This window comes from Muntiacus reevesi, chromosome 5 (genome assembly GCF_963930625.1).
Source record: "Muntiacus reevesi chromosome 5, mMunRee1.1, whole genome shotgun sequence".
Lineage (NCBI taxonomy): Eukaryota > Metazoa > Chordata > Mammalia > Artiodactyla > Cervidae > Muntiacus > Muntiacus reevesi.
The window spans coordinates 40,810,956-40,831,190 of NC_089253.1; the positions used below are offsets into that span (position 1 = coordinate 40,810,956).

Sequence of the window (20,235 nt, forward strand, 5' to 3'; positions counted from 1 at the left end):
CTGCCCCAAAAGTCCTGAGCTGGGTTTTCCTGGTGCCACAGTGGGCCTGTCCACTAGCCCAGACACAAGAGAACAAAACAGCCTGAGACCCTTTGTGAAGTGCTTACAAAGCACAAGGTGGGGCCTCTTCTCCTGCCCCCACCTCTCCCCAAAGCCTGCCGTGCTGGCAGCCTGCGAGTCACCAGCAGAGAGAGAAAAAGCCACTTGGCGGTTTTAATTTTAGCAGCTTGGAGCCTGACAGGCAGGATTAGCTGGGGCTTGACCTTTCGTGCTGAGGCCTCCCCAGGCCCAGGGCCTCAGTCAGGTGGCAGCTTCCAGGAACGAATCACAACTGGAGCTCATCGAATGTGGGGGTCCAAGCCCCAGGGAAAGGCCTTCAAAAGGACAGAGACCAGGAAGGGGGAACCTGAAGGGGGAACCTTCAGCGGTTAATCAGTAAGCTAGCAGAAGGTGGGGCCACCCACACAGCAGCTTCCCCAGCAGACCTGCACAGGGAGGGAGAATGGGCAAACAAGCGGGGGTGGGGGGCTTCCTTAATGAAGGTTCCAGAGGCTCCCCTGGGAAAGGGACAGTGGGACCAGGTGCTGAACACAGCTTCGTTAACTGGTGGTAGTACTGATAGTGGCAGCAGTGTAAGAGAAAAGAAAACCAACAGACCCAGAAAACCACACTGCTCTTTTATTCAATGGAACACCCCCCTTTAACGCAGTGTTGAATCATACACCAAAAAGCCCAGAGAAATTTCTGCTGATAAACCAGTGAAGAGAACGCGCATCATACATTATTGTCAACATAATCACTCCATGAAGAGGGGAGGAGGAAAGGAAGCAGAACGAAGAAAACAAGGGGTTCAAACCCCTCAACACTGCAGAACATTCAGACGTTTGGGATTAAAATAAAATTTAAAAGGTAGCCTTCCAGGAAGGAGAGGAACAAATGGAATCCGAGACAGCTCAGGGAGCGCTGAAAGGGCCCTGCAGGCTGCAGACAAGCCCCAGGCAGCTTACCTGGCCTCACCGACCATGGGCAGGGGTGCCAGGATGGTTATGGACCCTGAACCCGGGGACTAACCCACTACTCCACGTGGGTGGCAGAGACGAAACCCCGCACTTGAAATTAAGGGGGAAAAAATATCTCAGCTTGAAAAAAATATGGCAGTTTGAAAATCTTGGAACCAAAGAAGATATCCACCCCACCCCGCCACACTGATGGCCCAAAGTCTCTGCCTAAAATCCACTTGCTCCTCTCTCCTTAAAGAACCAGGAATGAGAAAAGGGAAAGGAATCTAATTGCAGCAGAAGACCGGGAAGAGCATCTCCTTGGACGGAGTCTGAAGAAAGGAAGAGATAAGGAAGTAACAAAGAAAAAAGAAAAAATTAATAAAAATTTCACAATATGGAGCCAGCGTGTTCCGATTCCGTCCATAAAAATAACTCAGGCTGCTTTGCCGAACCATCCTGTCCACCAGGGGCGCTGCTGAGGCTGTCTGCCTGGAAGGGTCACCAATGGGCGCGGAAAGTCCTCACTCTCATGGCTCGGGCCATCGCCGCCGCGGGGAGGGATCCTGGCGGCCCAGTTTGGGGAGAGGCAAAGGGATTTGGGTGAGGAGAGAAAGAAGACAAAGAAGACACTCGATGCTACGGGGCGCCAGGAGAGCCCAAGCTGGCGCCCCTATTACCACCTGCCCATTCCCAAGCGAGTCCTCAGTCGCTTGGCCCAGCCCGGTGCGTGCACACACACACATGCGTGCACACAATCACATGCGTGCGTCCCAATGTCTGGCTCCATATGGTGAGGTTCGGCGTGTGTTTAAACGAGACCAATTCTCTCTATATATAATATATATTTTCTTAAAAAACCAAGTCTAGTTCTGTGGTGGAGGCGGTGGGGGAGCTGGAGGCATCCCGAAGGGTGGCATGCCCGCCACCCCCATGCCCATCATGGTGACAAAGTTAGAAGGGTCCATGGGAGGCGGAGGAGGAGGGGGCGGGGCATACATCATGCCGGCGGAACCAGGCGGCGGAGGCGGCGGAGGGGGAGGGGCCCCGGGCGGCAGAGGCGGCTGGACCCCTGGGGGCAGGGGCACCATAGTGGGGTTGCCTTGCATCTGAGGGGCTCCTGGAGAAGCTGCGGCAGCCGCCTGCTGCTGTTGCCATGGCGGGATGGACCCTGTGCCAGCGCTCGTGGTGGTAGTCGTCGTATCTGGGGTGGTAAAGAAGCCCAAGGTCACACGCGCGGGGGCACACCGCGGCTCTCTGCGGCTGCTGCCTTGGGATGGGGGACGAGGGATGCCTGCTCCTTGCTTGGCATGCGGTACGGTGGTGGGGGGCGGGCGGGCGGGGTGGTCCTGGCGATGGGGGTGGAGGGGTGGGCAGGACTACCCTGGGGTCAGCCTCAAGGTCTCTAGGCTTAGCGGAGTAAGCCCTTTTGTCACCAATGCCCCTGGAAGGGCCAAGGGGAAGGTACCAGACACAAGAACCGGCTCTGACATCCCTCCGCCCATCCGCCGCCACCACCGAACGGCACATTCAACCTCAAGGCCACAGCTGCTCCCCGGTCCCATCCCTGCAGTCTCTCAGGCCCCACTCACATCCCTCTCCAGAGCATGCATGCACCCCCCGACCCCGGGCCTAAGGTGCAGGCGTGGGCCAGCCAGCGGCTCCCAGCCCACGATGGCAGGCTCCCTGCCAGCCCCCACAAACCTCTCTCCAGACACAGCACAGCCTCGCCAGACATCAGCTCTCTTCCCCCAGAGGCCATAAGGCCCTTTCTTTTCACCCCACAGCAGAGACCAGAGTCTCATCCCAAGGTGTCTGCCTGCCTGCCTGCGATGTGAGGGTCTCTCATTCCTCTCAGCCCCACCCTCCCAATCCCACCCACCCCCACCAGCCCAAAATATTCCACTCACTTTGCTGCCACGGCAAGGGGGTACTGGAAGCCATACTGCTGCTGGGCGGAGGGGGTGGCGGAGGCTGCTGCTGCTGCTGTTGCCATGGGGGAAGAGGACCAGAGGGTGGGGGTGGAGGCTGCCCACTGGGAGGCGGCGGCGGCGGCGGCATCATGCCCATAGGTGGCGGCGGCATCATACCTGCGGAGAGGTGGAGGGTGAGGCCTCAGGAGAGGAGACGGGTTCACCACAGGGCTCCCACAGCCTCCCCAGCCTAGGCAGGCAACACCCCTCAGTAAGCACCAACCAGGCTCTGTTACCTTTTCCTTGATGCAGGCGATAGACCCCAGAGCCCACAGGCGTACTTCCCAGGTACTGATCTTGATGGAAGGAAAGAGTAGGGACTTAGCAGGACATTGGAAGTGACCGGTGAAGATACAACCCACCAATAGCTCAGTCACTGGCAGAGATGGCCATCACTGCCTTACAAGAGCCATTCTGAATGCTGTTTCTATGAGGCAGGTCTGTGTATACCCCACATAGAAATCCCTTCCTGAACCATAAGGGAGAACTTCCTCCTGACCTGGAAACCATAGCCTGGGCAGGAGACTCAGCACCAACACTCAACCCGAGACCTGCTCCCAGCCATGTAAAGCCCTGCTTACCCCAAAGCCCCAAGGTTTCTGGTCTGACACTTACTTACCCATTGGAGGAGGGCCATGGTGCCCAGGTGGGTGGGGGCCCTGGTTCATCGGTGGTGGTGGCGGCTGCATCCAGGGGGGCGGGGGTCCATTAGGGTTGTGCTGCATGGGATGTCCACCATGCCCACCTGTGAGGCTGGGTAGCGGGTGTGGGAAGCTGTGGGGGCCGCCTCCAGGCCCACCAGGGCCACCTCCGTGCATGCCATGGTAGGGCCGACTCTCTGACGGCCCAGAATTCATCCAGGGTGGGCGGCTCTGGGTAGTGGACATGAGAGACTACGTGAGAGCATTCCCGCCAGCGTCCCTGCCTGCTCCCTTTGGCGGCAACACTGTTCTTTCGGCTGTGCCACAGGACCAGGACACAAGGCCAAGACCTTCCCAAACTAAGAGGTCCCCAAACATTCCTGATGGCCCCGAAGAACAGTGTTGCCGGCCATGTCCACCTGTCCTACCCCAAGCACCTGGTCACGTCCCATCTCACGGAAAGAGAAGAGGGGGCCAGGTTTTGAGAACCACCCCCTGAAACTCACCGGTGGAGGTGGGTTGTTGGCGGGAGCAGCAGGCCGAGGTGCACTGGCCAGTGGTGTGGTGGCAGGCCCAGAGGTGGAGCCCACAGATGCAGGCACAGGGGCCTCCCCCAGTTCAGCCATGAGGGACAAGTACTCTTTATCCATCCGTGCTTTATCCTGAGCTGACTGGGGGTCACCAGGCCTAAAGGTGGGTTAGGGACACAAAGAGAAAAGAGGTGGAGAAGACTCATTAAGATAGAAACCTTTACTTTGAGGAATTTACAGAGGAAGTTCAGAGGAATTCAGTCACCCTTTCTAACCCCTTCCTGGAAATAGTCCCATCAGCTCTTCAGCTCTGTGCCCAGCTCTGCATCTGGGAAAAGCACATGGACTTCTGCCACAGCAGAGACCCTTGGGCAAGAAGAGAAAGGAAGCCAGGAAAAGTCCAGGTTTTCCCAAAACAGCAAGTTTCATCAATTTCCACACTGCAGGTATCAGGGAAGGAAAATCTATGCAAGACCATAGTAGCTGCCAAAACTTCCTTCCTTAACAGGGCTTTTTATATTTGCCGCTCAAAGTAGAAAAACATTTCTATCAAATGCTGGATTGCAACTGGTCAAAACTACAAGCCGTCTTGTAATACCAACCATAAGCAACAAATAGCAGTTAGCAATGAGTCACAGTGAAAACACCTATACCCAGAAGGGAAGTTTTCAGGTTCCCTGGGCTCAAGATAAGTAATAAACTAGGGATGTTTCTAATCATCCTGGCCTTTGCACCACACTGTTAATAGACCAAACTCAATGAATGGAAGCTCTTGGGTCTGCAAGTTAACACGAGCTGTCCTATACACCAGAGGCTACCAGGAAACCCTCACCTTTGGAACTTGCAATCGGAAGCAATGTGGCCAGCCCCTCCACACTTGGTACACACTGTGGTATTGGTAATGCTGCGGGTCTCAGAGCTCTGCCAGGGTCTTAAGATCCTGTTGAGAGAAAAAGGTCACCTCAAGGGCTACGGCCAATCACCCTTCTTCCACAGGTTCTGGTTTCTGTGCATGTCCCTCTAAACCAATCACATACACACCTGTTATCATCTTCCCGAAGGGTTCCATTCAAGCGAGCCAACTCTCGAAGCTGCATCTTCCGTAGGTCGTTCTGGTCCTCAGGGGTCTCGATACCCTGCTTCAGGATGTTTCTTATCTGGTGGAGACGCAAAGGGAACAGTTATGTAAGTCCTGGGACTGCCACCTAGATTTCTGGCTGGAGGCTTCCTTCCTGACTCCCTTACCTGTTCTACAGCTTTCTTCACATTCTCCATGGTATTGGCAGTGACCAGGGCGTGAAGCGGCTCATCTTCTCCTGGCAGCATCTGGCCATCTTTGCGCCCAACTTTTCCTTCTTTCACAGAACCCTTCCCCCGGATCATGATCTTGGCATTACACTCCTTCTCTATGTTCTTCAAGGTGTTCCCTCTATCAGAGGCAGAAAAGATGGCTTTAATACCCAACATGGGAATTCAGAGTGGCTCATTGGGCAGTGATTGGAAACCATGAATGTACAGAATGGGATTTTTCCACCAACAGCTCCATGATCTTTAAGTTAAGGTCACAGATAGCAATCCTCAAGATTTTACTTCTCTGCCGTGAAAGAGAAAATTTTCTCACCAAAAGGTACTCACTCAGCCCAAGTGAACATCCTACCAAAAACAGGAAGATGGTACCCAAAAAGGCACAAAACAGACATCTCCCACGTCTTTGCATGCATGCTCAGTTACTAAGTCGCATCTGACTCTTGTGACACCCATGGACTTTGGCCCACCAGGCTCCTCTGTTCATGCAATTTTCCAAGCAAGAACACGAGTGCATTGCCATTTCCTCCTCCAGGGGATCTTTCCAACCCAGGGATTGAACCACATCTTTTGCATTAGCAGGCAGATTCTTTAACATCAAGCCACCCAGGGAGCCCCTCCCAGGTCCTTGGGAATTCTGTATTCCACAGAACAACAGGTACTCACCTTGGCCCAATCAGCAGCCCCACAAAATTGATTTCTGGATACTCATCTTGTGGGATCATTACTTTATCGCTCACACGTGTTGCTGGAGGTCTAAGAAAGAAAAGACTCATAGACTCTGCACACTTTTGAGGTGAGACAGACAATCAACAGCTCTTCTAGAACTAACCTTCTGTACCACATGTTGTTATAGGTGACAGGGGTTAAGGAGTGAGAGTTTGGTATCCACAATGCTATAGCAGACCACACCTAATTCGCTGGGGTCTTTATCCCGGACGACCCAGTCCCCTGGCTTACTTGTAATCTGCAGGTGGCTTGAAATCAGGGTTGAGGGCAACCATTTCCGTGATGAGATTGTGCCGTTCCTCCTCAAGTTTCTTGCGGGTACGGAACTCGCGAGTGTTAAGCCTCTTCCCCTCACTATTGTAGATGGGCTCAGGGGAAGGGGACCTGTGGGAAACAGACCACCGTCACCCCTCTGCCTTCACTTGACTCTCATTCCCACACGGGCTAAAATAAGTCTTCCCCAGCCCCTCTGCCTCTCAAGACCCTAACACAACACTCTTCGGAGGAACCGACCATAACGTGTGCTATTCAAAATCGTGTGAAATAGGGAGGTGGAAACTGGCTTAGCATCAGGGGGACTGGGGTGTGTGTGAGAAAGGAAAAAAGTGGTTTTGTTCTAAAAGTGATGAGAGGGAAAAAAAGTCCTTCTAAGGGAAAATCTCTAGACTGTGAATGGCAAGGACTGTATCATCCTCTGGAGTCTTCTTGCCAAATATGAATTTTCTTTTGTTTGGGGGAAAAAAAACCATATTACAAGTTTATGAACCACGGAAACCCCAAGTTTAGCTAAAATGTTAAACAACTCTTGCAGAGCTCATGCCCTAACAGGAAGAGAGGCTGTACCCCCTACCACATAGTAAGTATGAGCTCTTTAACCCAATACAACTGGGACTCAAGGCTACTGCAGCTACTTGGCCCCCACAATGGAGAGAGATGATTCAAGGCTTCGTCTCTGCTTTTCCTTCAATGGCCTGGCTGGCTGTGTCCAAGGCCCAGGAGTCAACCTGTTTTCTGGCTGTTCGAGGTTAGGGAGTCTGGGTAGAGAAAACCGTTAAATTGCTAAAGCAGCTTCTCTGAGAGGCTGCAAATGCAGATTTGGTCAAGTATTTGTCTAGGGTCTGAACCTGCAAACAGCAAGGGGAAAACCTATGATTCTCCACCAGAGTTTACAAGTCCAGAAAGCAGATTTTCTCTCTCTCTTTTTTTAAAGGAGTAAAATGCTGTTGCTACAAGTAAAAAATAGCAATGATAAAATGATCAGTTTACCACAGCTGGATTTTGCGGTAATAAAAAAAAAAAAAAAGAGAAGTTACACTCCTAGAATTCTGAGTTAAGATTACAAAAAGGACCATAGCTTGATATTCTGAATGAAAATTTAGTAGCAGCTGCAAGAAGGGAAGAGACCATGTGGATCAGGTTATTTTAAAAACATCCTGAAAGTAGTCAAGATTCCTATACCCTTTGTTTAGTTGAGAGAACCTTGCCTAGTTGGAGAGCAAGGACTGAACTCGGCTGCTCCCACTGTCTTCAGCCTAAAGCGAATCATGTCATACCACATTACACACACGATGGAATAAAAGGTCAGGTTTGTTCATGGCTAATGACGGCTAAATGACACCTCCGTTTCTAGCATTTGTATAAACTGTTAGCACAATCCAGTAATAGTGAACAAAGACAAACATACCCCAGCTCATTAGACTACCATCTTATACATTTAAATCTACAGGTTTTAAAACATTTTTAATTGTGCAACTTAAGCAACATCAAAATGGCATAAAGTGGCTTCATATTGAGAATACACCTTTTTAAGAAATAACCTTAAATGAGAAACTCTTGCATTTCCCTCCAACCTGGGCTCTTTCAAAGCAAAACCATCAGGCATTAATTAGGGCCTCTTTCAAACTGAATTCAAGGGAGGAAAAAAAACTCTGCTCTGATTTTATTTCTAACATGCTTGACATTTCTAATTCCCACCTCATTCATAGCTGTCTAGAATTAAGCACTTCTGGCTAATCACCAAAAGCAGCTTTACCAGTACCAAATTGGTCATCTAAAGGCCCCACAACAGTGTAACCTCTTTCCAAATTGTGGAAGTAAAAGGCAAAAACCAATATTCTAGAGGTCAGACTAGCCCAACTTCTTCACTCTGAATAGGAATAGTATTAGAGGTCACCTAATTTCTAATCCAAATTCTCCAGGAAACAAAGGTTTGTTAAAAATTCAACTTTTCTGGTAACCTGTGGACATGTTATTAAAGGAAAAAAGGCCAAAAAGGCACTAAACAGTTGTGGTCTATAATCTATAAAGCAAATCTAAAAAAAAAAAGTCAAAATATAAAACACAACCCTCCAACCAAAATCTACAGGTGAAAAAATTTAAAAATTTAATTAACTCAAATATAAAGCATCACTATGGAAGTTACCTTGCTTTCTGACACAGGGCACCAAAAAGGTGCTTATTTAAGTGAGTGGCTTCTAAAACCATTACATTATGTTCCTGATTTAAAAAGTTATTAAAATGGGCAGCAAGTAAAAAACAGTACTTATTAAAGCAAAGTGTTTTCAACTATGCTGCATGTACTAAGAGAAACGTCACTGGAGAGGCACATTGCCTTTCTATTAAATGGACCAGATTTTTAGCTGTTCATATATTGGCCTGCCAATAAAATTTCTGTTAAAAAATTTCATTTCCCTCAAACTTTGTAGACTTTTTAACTTTTTAGAGGTGAGAGAAATTACAAACTGAAATGACATGACCACAGCTGTTTGAGGACCACATTCCCTTAAAAAAAAAAAAAGTAATTGGTTGGTTGCTTGCCTTCCCAAAACATGTGAAAATATTCTGGTCCCTCCCAACACCCCAGGGAATGGCCAAGGCCGAAAATTAACTGGCAGCGATGAAGGAATTTGGTTAGAATCTTGTCTATTTCAAAACCATGAGCAGGAGACTGCAGCATGAGCTGACCAGACTGAGTTTCTGGCCTGCTCAAGTTCAGTGATGCTCAAAAATATTCTTATTCCCTACATTGTGTAGTACCTGTGAGGAAAATACTACACCTGGGCTTTCAGCCAAAGGAGATACTGAAATAGCTGGTTAATGGGCCACCTCACTGTCCCTACTAGTGGGTAAATCAGGTTAAAATCTACATGCTTTTCAATTGAAAACCAGTTGTCCATTTTCCTGTAACTTTTGATTCTGCTAGTAATTAAATTTCATTCCAATTTGCTAACTGATGACTGACCATATATGCTGCTAATTTACACTCTAGTTCCCAGAATGGTCACAGTACCAGTCTTCTTACTAGGATTTTATTGAACTGACACAACATGTTGCCACCAGTAAAACGTATTGAGAAAAAGGTAAAAGCGTTACTGTCAGCTGGTTAAAACTGTTTCCCAACCTGTCCTCAGGGTTAGGGGGGATGCCCAGGTCTCCTGTGCGCAGTTTACGAGTCAGGTCTTCTATCTGCAGTTGCACTGGAAGAAACCAGGTTAGGAAAGAAAAAAAAGGATGGAAAAAAGACAATGTTACCAAAAAACATCTCAAATCTCAACAACAAGCATGAAGAACTCGGAGACTTTGAAAGGGACGACTGATCAGTGAACACATTGAGGCAAAAACTCCCAACCATCTACTGGCAGGAGTCCACTTACATCTCTAAGTATCTTTCACTTCAAAATGGTTATCACTTAAGGAAGCAAACAGTTCGTTGGAAGAGGGGTTAGCAGTATAGACTGTTCACTAAGGCTAACATCAAAACAATTATTAGGAGGCCTTTTACCTCTTCCTCTCCACCAAGGCTTGCTATACAATTGGCACTCACAACTAAACCATGTATGTTATCACCAATACCCTGTTCCCACCAAATTACATTATTGAGTGCAAGACTCTTAGATTTTATTTTTCCTTCATCAAAACTTAAAACATAACCCAAAATGAGTCAATTAACATGGGACAGGAAAAACACCAGTTAAGCAAAGATCATTTTCACTGATACCAGGATTAAAATTCCTTAAACAAAACATTTAATAACCAATTCAACAGTCTCATATGTAAGTTTGTCCATATTCTTTCTGTAAAACCAGATCCGTACTAGTAAGGATCTCCCAATACCTGTTGTTTTCATTCAAATTTTATAACAATCCGTATACCTTAATACACCAGTAACAAGGCAAGAAGTTTAGACTCGCTCCTTACATGGGGAATAAAAGTAGGGGTGCAGAGAATGAAAAGTGTGGGTCAAGGAGAGTTATGTGGGGCCCTCAGACCTTGACAAACGAGGCTGTATATGAAAAAGAGAGATGAGGGTTTCACAAAAGTTCAGTGACTCCAGGGAAGTATTACCCAGCTGATTTTCTCAAGATAATGGGAAGTGTGAAGCCAGATCACTCTCTTCGCATGCTGAATGACCACCTGTTTCTTACCTTTGTAGCATCTGAGTGTCCTAAGCAGGTTATCTCTAACAAGGGCAAGTCTTAATGGGTTGGGTTCAAGTTGAGTTGACTCCAAGAATTAATGCATGTCTAAACCCAGACACCCTTCTGATTTTAAATACAGCCCACAGGGCTATACCCCACATCCACTCCAACTCAGAAGAAATGAAAATCTACATTAATATCAAAAGAGGATATTGGGGACCTCCTGTGTAAGAGCGATAAAACAGCACTAAGACACATGTGGGCCCCCAAGTTTTTTTTTATGCTAGAGAAGTTCTGACTTGGCAGTCAAGTATTAAGCTCAACTGCTCAAGGTGAGAGTCACCTTCATGGAGGTAGGCAGTTCTCAACTGGACAGAAGGGATGTGGGCTCTGATCTGAGGAGACCACCGGCACCTGAATCTAAAGGTTGCTATCTTCCTTGGAGAAGAGGCCTACACTAGACCAGGCTTTGATTATACCTTTAAACGCTCTTAGGACCCAGAGCAGTAACTTCCTCCAAAGGAAGAGAGCTGGAAATGTAAAGAATGAGTCTGTTTTTCCCATTTTCTACATCTGCTTGTGTTCTTGGGATATCACTCTACTAGGGACATTTTCATAAGGTTATCAAGACCCAGACTAATCAAATACAAGACATAAAAGTATGGGTGGAAGCAGACTCAACAGTAGGGAAAGAAGAATTATTAGTACTGTAAAAAGGAGATAAGACAATTTCAACACCTCAAAATTTTCAGCAATCTAGAAAAGAGATGAAGACCCTCAAGAACAACAATGGCCTTGAGGTCTTTTACTCATGAAGGACACAACCTCATGGGTCTAGGAGGCTTCTGCCCTAATTTACTCCAATGTTTATTTGGTTAGTAAGAAATGTGTATCAAGTAAACTTTTTTGAGACAGCTGTACAGGTACATAAATGAATGTAAAACTTGCATTAAAAACCATTTTTTTTAAAAAAAGGTAATTTTTAAGTTAGTTTCAGTTTTACTATGGATATTTGTAATTCTCAAAATTTCCCAACAGTTAAGATCTTTTATCCTAACCACCTCATTATTCCAGATCCAAGCAGTACCCCTTTCCCTGTAGAGTTCCTTAGGAGTAAACACAAGAGCCCTCATTTTAAGACAGCTCTCCAAAGACCAAACCAGAAAAGATGCTGAAGGAAAGGTTAAATTCAACAAAATGGTAAAAGGGGGTAAACACACTTTCAGAACCACTTTTTGATTAAACTGAGTTTTTTCCCCTTTCAGAAAGTACCTATAAAAAAAATAAAAGACCACATTTTAGGGAAAGGAGGAATATGAAATTATGGTGAAAGACCAGGCTGTGAAAAAGGTGCTTGGTTTACAATACCTGCAGTGTTCTCCACTGGGGCCAAATCCAGAGAGGCATGTAACACTCACCTCATCAACTGGTAATGAACAGCAGCTGAAAAGGGTGGGGTTGGGTGCTGGGCTGGGAACTATTCTCATTCCTAAGCGGCCCCTCTAACCTTCTGGCACTCATGGAGAACACTGCTGTTACCAACAGACCAAAACAAGGAACTACAAATGCAGGACTCACAGAGCAAAAACTGATGGATTATATCAAAGTCATCTGACCATAGCTCCTCTCAAAGAGAAAACTGTAAGTCCCAAACTTTCAACAAATAAAATGTTCAGTAACAATCTGAAAATGTATTTGAGTACAGAACGTGTATTTACCTATATAAGCTCTTTCTTGTTCCCGAGTAAGTCCAGGGGGGATGACTGTAGGCATTCCTGGAATCACCGTCTTCTGTTCCATTGTGTCTTGGTTCCAGCGGCTCCTCTTCCGCTTCTTACTGGGGAAGTCTGAGAGAGAGAAAGTTCGTCAGATGTAAACATAAACCAGCAGAGTAACTACCAACAGTCAGTTTAGGATACTTATGATACTACACACAACATCAGCAGACTATGAAACTGAGAACTTGACCTAAAAAGAAACAGCAGAGAATGGAAGACAAACCCAGGAAGTCAAAAGACATGGCCACTAGAAGGGAACCTGGGTCTGAAAAGTTAACACTGCACATTTATAATTTTTGTCCACAGAAATGCTATGAAATGTGTAAACAAGAAATCTCAGTGCACAAAGTTTCAAGTAGTGAAATAAGAGTGTTGAGATAGTAATATACCACATGGTTGTCCACAAACCTCTTAACAGTCCCAGGACATAAAAGCAGACTGAATAGTCAAGGGTATAAAGCAATATTGGCAACTGCTGACTCTTCCCACCTCCCCACCAGTCACCTGAGAGAGACAAAACACCACTAAATCTATGAATATCAACTGAAAAACCTGGATTCTTCAGGACAATCACTTATCTCCTCAGAAGTTTAGCTAAGGTCAGCATTTTCCTGGCCAGTTGGACACTTAAGTGTCTAAAAAACGTATCGTTAAGTTCAACAAAGAACAAGCTATACAACAGGAGCCAAATCTTTCTTCCCCAGTACACAAGCAGAAACTCCCTGGCGTTTGATACACAAAGATGCCTCCTCAGGGGCCAGATCCAGCAAAAAAGCCTCAAGAGAAGAAGGCGTGTCATACTTCTTAGGTAGATAAAGTGAGATGACGAAACGAACAGAACATCCTTGCCAAAAAGTGTCACAAAAAAATCGGACCTAAACACCCCCTGAAGACTTTCATCCATTTTGGTTCTGAAGCGAAAGCCCTGTTTTATTAAAGAAGTTTTAAGGAGCTTGTCTTGGTCTTTTCTTCCTTTAGGACTCTACTGCAACCAGGAAGAGGACGCTCCACATCAGTTGACCCTTTCCCGCCCTTCAGACTTGCACATGAGACACCCCAACCACCCACTCGATCCCTTCTCCACAACCCTCCCGGACACCAGAGGCGGAGAACAACAAGGGGTACCCCCAATCGCGGCTTTTAGGTTGGCCAAAGCCCGGCCGCCAAACTGCGCCTGCGCGCAACAAACTTCCTCCCGCCGGGCCCCCACCCCTGAAGCGCGTGCGCACTCGAGGCCCGAGAACCAGGCCGCGCGCCCCGTGGCTCCGCCGCCCGGGCCTCCCCGTGCGCGCGCGCGCGCGCGCCCCTGCCGCGTGCAGCCGCCGTCGCCGCCGCCGCCGCGCGCCCCTCAGCCGGCCGGGCCCATCCGCGCAGCGCCTCGCGCGCTCTCTCGGCCCGACTCACCTCCTCCGCCGCCGGCCGGGCCCGGCTGCTGGTCCTGACGCGGCGGCTGGGGTGGCGGTGGCTGTGGCGACACGCGCTGGTAGAGCGGCGGCGGAGGGGGCGGCTGCGGCGGCGAGTATGAGGAGCCCGAGGAGGGGGGCGGTGGCGGCGGCGGCTGCTGAGGAGGCGGGGGGGGCGGCGGCGGCGGCGGCGGCGGAGGTAGCGCCGCAAAGGGGAAGGCCGCGGTCAGGGCCCCCACCGAGCCCACGGGCGGGGGCGGCAGCGGCCCGGACACCAGCAGCCCCGCCCCAGGCCCAGGGGCAGTCGGTAGTCCCGGCTCGAAGCCCCCTTTGGGGCCAGGGAGGGGAGGGAGGCCTGGGGGGCCCAGCTTACCCAGCGGCGTAGCGTTCGCTCCTGTCGCCATGGCGCCCCCAGGGACCGGCACCGGCGGCTCCTTTTCGGCGGCGGCTTCTTCTTCCCGAACCTTTTGGGGGGAGGGGACCCGACTGCGCTGCCGCGGAGCGCGCGGAACCCGTCCTCTCACGCGGCGGGCGGCGGCGGCGCGAGACGCACAAAGAGGGAGGAGAGAGGGCTCCGCGGGGGCGGACCAGGGGCGACGGGGCCGGGGCCTGGATTGGGCCGAGCTGAGGCAAAGGGTCGGAATCGGCGGCCTCCGATTGGTGGAGCCTTAGCCTTTCTCGATGAGCGCTGGGATTGGCCGGACCGTTAGGCCAGGCGAGGAAATGGCGGCCGAGCCTGAAGAGCTGGGAGGTGTCGCAGCGCGCACTTCATTTGTTACTGCGCGAACTGAGCTCGGAGTCCAGAAAGGAGGGATAGGGTGGGGTAAACTCTGTGACGTATGGGGCCAAGAGCTCTCCCATTGGTTGGGCTGGTGGAGTCAATCAATCTCGTTGCGTCGTAATGTCCTGGGATTGGCTGTCGTTGGTTCGATTTTTTTTTTCCTCGCTCCCTTTCCCCGGGGGATAATTTCGCTGGGTTTAAGCTAGAGGTCGTGGCTGAAAAGCCGTGGCGGAACAAGAATTGGGGTCGGGGAGGAGCGGAACAGGAGCGCGCGTGCATAGATGGGGCAAAGCCGTGTCTCTGTCCCTGGTTTCACCGTTGACCCTCGGGTCCGGCGCGGAAGCCCTTGGTGACGTCAATCCTCGATTCCCATGGTAACCCGGAACCGAGGGACGGGGGAGGGGCTGGCGCGGACCGGTAAACCGGATCCGTCGACAACACAGGTAAAAGGGGACTTCCTGTTTTTGAAAAAAATAAAAAGTGGGAGGAGAAAGGAGCTATAAAATAAGAGTCTTACTGAAGAATTAGAAACGGTATCCGAGCCAATGGAGGTACACGTATCTTTGGTGGAAACCAATATGAAGTTATCAATTCAAAAATTAGTTTGCATATACAGTGCGTTTTGATTATAATCCCAGCGAAGTTGAGGTTGATTAGATCATCTTTTAAGTCAAATAATAGAATACAAAAGACACACTGATGAAACAATGTGGTATTGGTGTAGGAAAGACAGATTAGTTCAATAGGATAGAGTCTAACTAAAAAGGTGGTGTTTCAATTCAGTAAGGAAAAGATTTAGCTAGTAAATGGTATATAGAGTCCTAAATTTAAAGAGTAAAACAGACACAATACAATTTAGGATATTATCGGAGTCATCTAGGGTTAGAGCCTTTATGAAGACAGAAAACAAAAAAAGTTAATTACCAGAGGAACCTATTTTATAAAAATCAACAGACAATAATACATTAGGAAAGTATACTTGCCATACATATGATAAAGAGCTAATATCTGTAATATGCAAAGAAGTCTTAAAAATAATTTAAAAGTGAAAAACAACAGAAGATGAGCAAAGACTGAATAAACAAGTCTCAGAAGATCTAATCCAAATAGACAAAAAAACATGAAAAATACCAACCTCCTAACCATGAAATGCAAATTAAAGGTGATATGAGACATCGTCAACAATCAGGAAAAAAAAAAAAGCTAAGTTACTACTTTGAATTCTTTTTTGAAAAGCATTCTATTATCTATTAAAATTGTACCTCTCAAGACTTCCTTGGTGGTCCAGTGGGTATGACTTTGCACTCCCAACGCATGGGGGCACTGGTTGGGGAACTAAAATCCTGCATGGTGTGGCTTAAAAAAAATTTTGTACCCCTTTCAGAGAAAAATAAAAAACATGTTCAATGTGGTAATCCCACTCCTGGGAATCTGCCCCTAAACAAGGCATGTGGTTACATAATGTAATGTGTTCAAAGTCTTCTGTTGCGTTGACTGCAGTCTTGTTTGTAACTGCAGAAACCTGGAAACAAAACTACCATCAATATGTGATTTGTTAAATGAAGTAGATTATCCATAACCTGGATTAGTAGGCAGCCTTGAAAAGGAGATAATCCATACCTACTGATCTGGAGGGACTTCTGTGCTATATTGTTATTGAATAAGAAAAGAAGCAGAGAAATAGCTATTACATCATCTTATTTTTGTAAAACAAAGTCCATACATGTGTATGCATATGATTATATGAGTATGGAGAAAGATACACAAGTCATCAGTTAAGACACTGAAGAGGGAAATAGGTACTTGGAAGTTATCCAATACATTTTAAGAACCCAACATATTTTAAAAATATTTTTCATGTTTTTAAAAAATAGATGATGTGATCCCATTTCAGTTCAGTCGCTCAGTCGTGTCTGTGACCCCCAAATGGCTTCCCTGGCCATCCCCAACTCCCAGAGCTTGCTCAAGCTCATGTCCAAGCTGGTGATGCCATCCAAGTATCTCATCCTCTGTTGTCCCCTTCTCCTGCCTTCAATCATTCGCTGCATCAAAGTCTTTTCTAATGAGTCAGTTTTTCACATCAGGTGACCAAAGTATTGGAGCTTCAGCATCAGTCCTTCCAATGAATATTCAGGGCTGATTTCCATTAGTCCCTTGCAGTCCAAGGGACTCTCAAGAGTCTTCTCTAACACCACAGTTCAAAAGCATTTACAAACATACAACTGTATGCTGCTGCTGCTGCTGCTAAGTCACCTCAGTCGTGTCCGACTCTGTGCGACCCCATCGACGGCAGCCCACCAGGCTCCCCCGTCCCTGGGATTCTCCAGGCAAGAACACTGGAGTGGGTTGCCTTTTCCTTCTCCAGTGCATGAAAGGAAAAGTGAAAGTGAAGTCACTCAGTTGTGTCCGACTCTTCTTGACCCCATGGGCTGCAGCCTACCAGGCTCCTCCGTCCATGGGATTTTCCAGGCGAGAAGACTGGAGTGGGGTGCCATTGCCTGCTCCTGTACAACTGTATAGATATAAAGAAATGCATTGAGGTAGTTCCCTATGGCCCAGTGGTTAGGACTTGCCGCTTTCACTGCCAGGGGCCCAAGTTTGATCACTGGTCAGGGAACTAAAATCTCACAAGCCATGCTGCGAAACAAAAAAAATGCATTAACAGAACAATCACCAAATTTCCACTGTTAGTGGGATCTTAGGTAATTTTTACTTTTTCTCCTATTTCTATGTATTATGTTTAACTTTTTATACTGAGCAAGTGTAACTAATAAAAATGAAGTTAATATTGTGGACATAAAAGGAAAAATAGAAATGTTTAAATTATCTGAAAAATAAAGAAACATTGTCAGTAAATACAACAAATTCTAGGGAGGAAGGGAGAAAAGAATCTTTTGATGAGCAACTACTAGATATAAAACAGCTTGACAGGTATGACCCTGAATAAAATTCAGCCCCTGCTTCCAGAAAATCATGGTCTAGCAAAGGAGAGAGACTAACACACAAATAAAAATGTACTATTACTGTTAATAATGATACTACCGTACTAATAACAGTAAAGGCTGCAGCTGTGACTCTCATTGGGTAGTCATTGTCAGTGCCTTCTAGTCATTTCCTTTAGGATTTTTGTGAGAGTGTTTTTTAAAAAATTACCAAGTTAAAATATTTTGGTTGTCCTTTTACTAGTTTATATATTTTTTAGATTCTTCAGAATATGGTCTTAAAATCGCTAATCTTAAATTAAAAAATACAGTTTCATTTGTGGCCAAGTATATGATCAATTTTTGTAAGTGTTCTAAGGACAGATGAATAGTTAAAAGAGTTTGGACGTTGGCTACTTCCTGATCTGTTCTGGCTTCTTTCCCTTGTAGTAGCTAATTTCATCTTCACAACCACCTTCAGAGATGGGTATTATCTGTTACTTATAGATGAGAAAACCCAGGCACAGTGAGGTTAAATAACTACCCCAAGGTCACACAACTTAACCAGTGTAGTCTGTCGGTCCAAGACACCTATTTGGGAAAATGGGATTGGAATGTTGGCCATGCTGCTTTCTGGCTGAGGACCATGGAACAGACTCCCCAGTTTTGAGGCAAGTTGGAGTCTTACAGACCCAGGCCAGCCACCCACCAGCTGGCAACTAGGGAAGTCATTTATTGTCTGTGCATCTCAGCTTCTTTGTAGCATATGGACATTAATGCTACTGTACAGGGCACTGCACTGATAGAATGAGATTGGAGGACGTGGTGGTTGGTTTTGATGGACTGTCTCCTGAGCTGTGGGGTCAAGAATTATACACAGATGCCTCCTGATTTTAAACCAGGGTGCAGTATAATGAGAACAGCAACACATCTATCTGGTCTTTGTCCCCAGATCCTGGTAAAGAGCTCCAGAAACCCTTGGGATTTCCTGAGTGCTGGGAGTGTCTTTCATTATTCATAATGAGGCCCTTTGGACCCGTAGCCGGATTTATGCTAACAGACTCACTGCCAGCTCCGAGGTCCCTGAGTGAGCTTCAGGATGGTCACTGGTCACCAGAAAAACCAACCAGTTTTCAGCCCTACACTCCACCTCTGGGCGGGGGAGAGAGGCTGGAGATTGCACTCAATCACATGACCGGTGATTTATTCAATCACACCTATGTAATAAAGCCTCAATAAATACTCTAAACAACTAAGTTTGGAGAACTTCCAGGTTGGTGAACATACGAATGTAACAGGAGGGTGATGCACCCTGATTGCACGCATCCGGTTGAGGCTCCTGACCTCAGGACTCGTCCAGACCTTGCTGCCCAATGCATCTCTTTTTCTAGCTCTTCATTTAAATGTAGCCTTTACAATAATGCAGCAGTCATATTACTGCACTTTCCTGAGTTCTTTGTGTCATTCTAGCAACTTATTGAACCTGAAGTGGGCTGTGGGAACTACCAAATTTGTAGCAAAGTTGGTCAGAGGTGTGGGTAGCCTGGAGGCCCGGGTCTTGTGGTTGAACCCCTTAACGTGTGGGATCTTCACCAACTCGGGGTAGTTCATGTCTGAACTGAACTGTGGAACATCCAGTTGTGTCAGACAATCAGTGTCAGAAAGTAAAGAATAAGTTTTAGGACTTCTCTGGTGGCCCAGTGGTTAAGACTCTGCATTTCCACTGCAGGGGGCACGGATTTGATTCCTAGTCAGGGGTCTAAGTGGAGAAGGCAATGGCATCCCACTCCGGTACTCTTGCCTAGAAAATCCCATAGACGGAGGAGCCTGGTAGGCTGCAGTTCATGGGGTCGCTAAGAGTCAGACATGACTGAGCGACTTCACTTTTACTTTTCACTTTCACTTTTCACTTTCACACACTGGAGAAGGAAATGGCAACCCACTCCAGTGTTCTTGCCTGGAGAATCTCAGGGACGGGGGAGCCTGATGGGCTGCCGTCGATGGGGTCGCACAGAGTCGGACACAACTAATGCGACTTAGCAGCAGCAGCAGGGGTCTAAGATCCTGCATATGATGCAGTGCAGCCAAAAAGAAGTTTTGACACCCTGCAAATCCCTGGCATCATTTCATTCTAATTTGATAGTTCAGAAACTCCAAGCCCCTGGCAAGATTGAGAAGCAGTATCGTGGAGCTAGTTGAGCCTGGAGGGAGGAAATCCATGGGATGTTTCTGACCCCCTCTCTTCCCCCACCATGTCCAGCCTTTGCAGAGCCTCACACATGATTTCATTGCCCAAATTAGGAATGTCTACCAGTGAGTGAGCACACATGATGCGCCAAGTACTTTTCATAATTTTTTCCTGGAAAACCATGTATATTTACACCTTCCTATTAAAAGTATTAATTTGAACAAGGGGTTGATAGGTATTGGAATTTGTGAATTGGGTACAAATTAGAAATAATAGCAAGATAGCTATGTACAAATCACATATCTGGTAAAGGACTTTTATCCATACTCTCAAAACTCGGCAGTAAGAAAACAGACAACTCATGTGGTGTTAACTAAAAATCATTTCACAATATGTGTGTATCAAATCATCGCATGGTACACTTTAACCTTTCAATATGTTTTATGTCATTTGTATCTCAAAGCTGGAATTTTAATTCTATTTTTAAAAATATTTATTTGTGGCTATGCTGGGTCTTCGTTGCTGTGAGCCGGCTTTCGCTAGTTGTGGTGAGCAGGGACGACTTCGTTG

At 47.2% G+C, this 20,235-nt stretch overlaps 1 protein-coding gene across 11 annotated transcripts; it reads right to left on the bottom strand.

The window, feature by feature from the left end:
* Positions 1-656: 656 nt before the first annotated feature.
* SF1 (splicing factor 1) lies at positions 657-14,550 on the bottom strand. 11 transcript variants are annotated; one of them, XM_065937654.1, is made up of 14 exons: positions 14,149-14,550; positions 12,313-12,441; positions 9,577-9,652; positions 6,408-6,560; positions 6,114-6,203; positions 5,388-5,571; positions 5,184-5,299; positions 4,975-5,082; positions 4,119-4,299; positions 3,591-3,864; positions 3,208-3,267; positions 2,909-3,088; positions 1,998-2,202; positions 657-1,564 (listed from the first exon to the last, which is right to left on the bottom strand). In XM_065937654.1, the coding sequence occupies exons 1-14, from the start codon at positions 14,177-14,179 to the stop codon at positions 1,435-1,437; spliced, it is 1,917 nt and encodes a 638-aa protein (XP_065793726.1). In that variant the 5' UTR covers positions 14,180-14,550; the 3' UTR covers positions 657-1,434. The 11 variants fall into 11 exon arrangements, with proteins under 11 accessions (XP_065793726.1, XP_065793722.1, XP_065793731.1 ...); XM_065937650.1 differs by having other exon boundaries at positions 13,777-14,550; XM_065937659.1 differs by lacking the exon at positions 1,998-2,202 and having other exon boundaries at positions 3,208-3,262.
* Between the last annotated feature and the right edge of the window lie 5,685 nt (positions 14,551-20,235).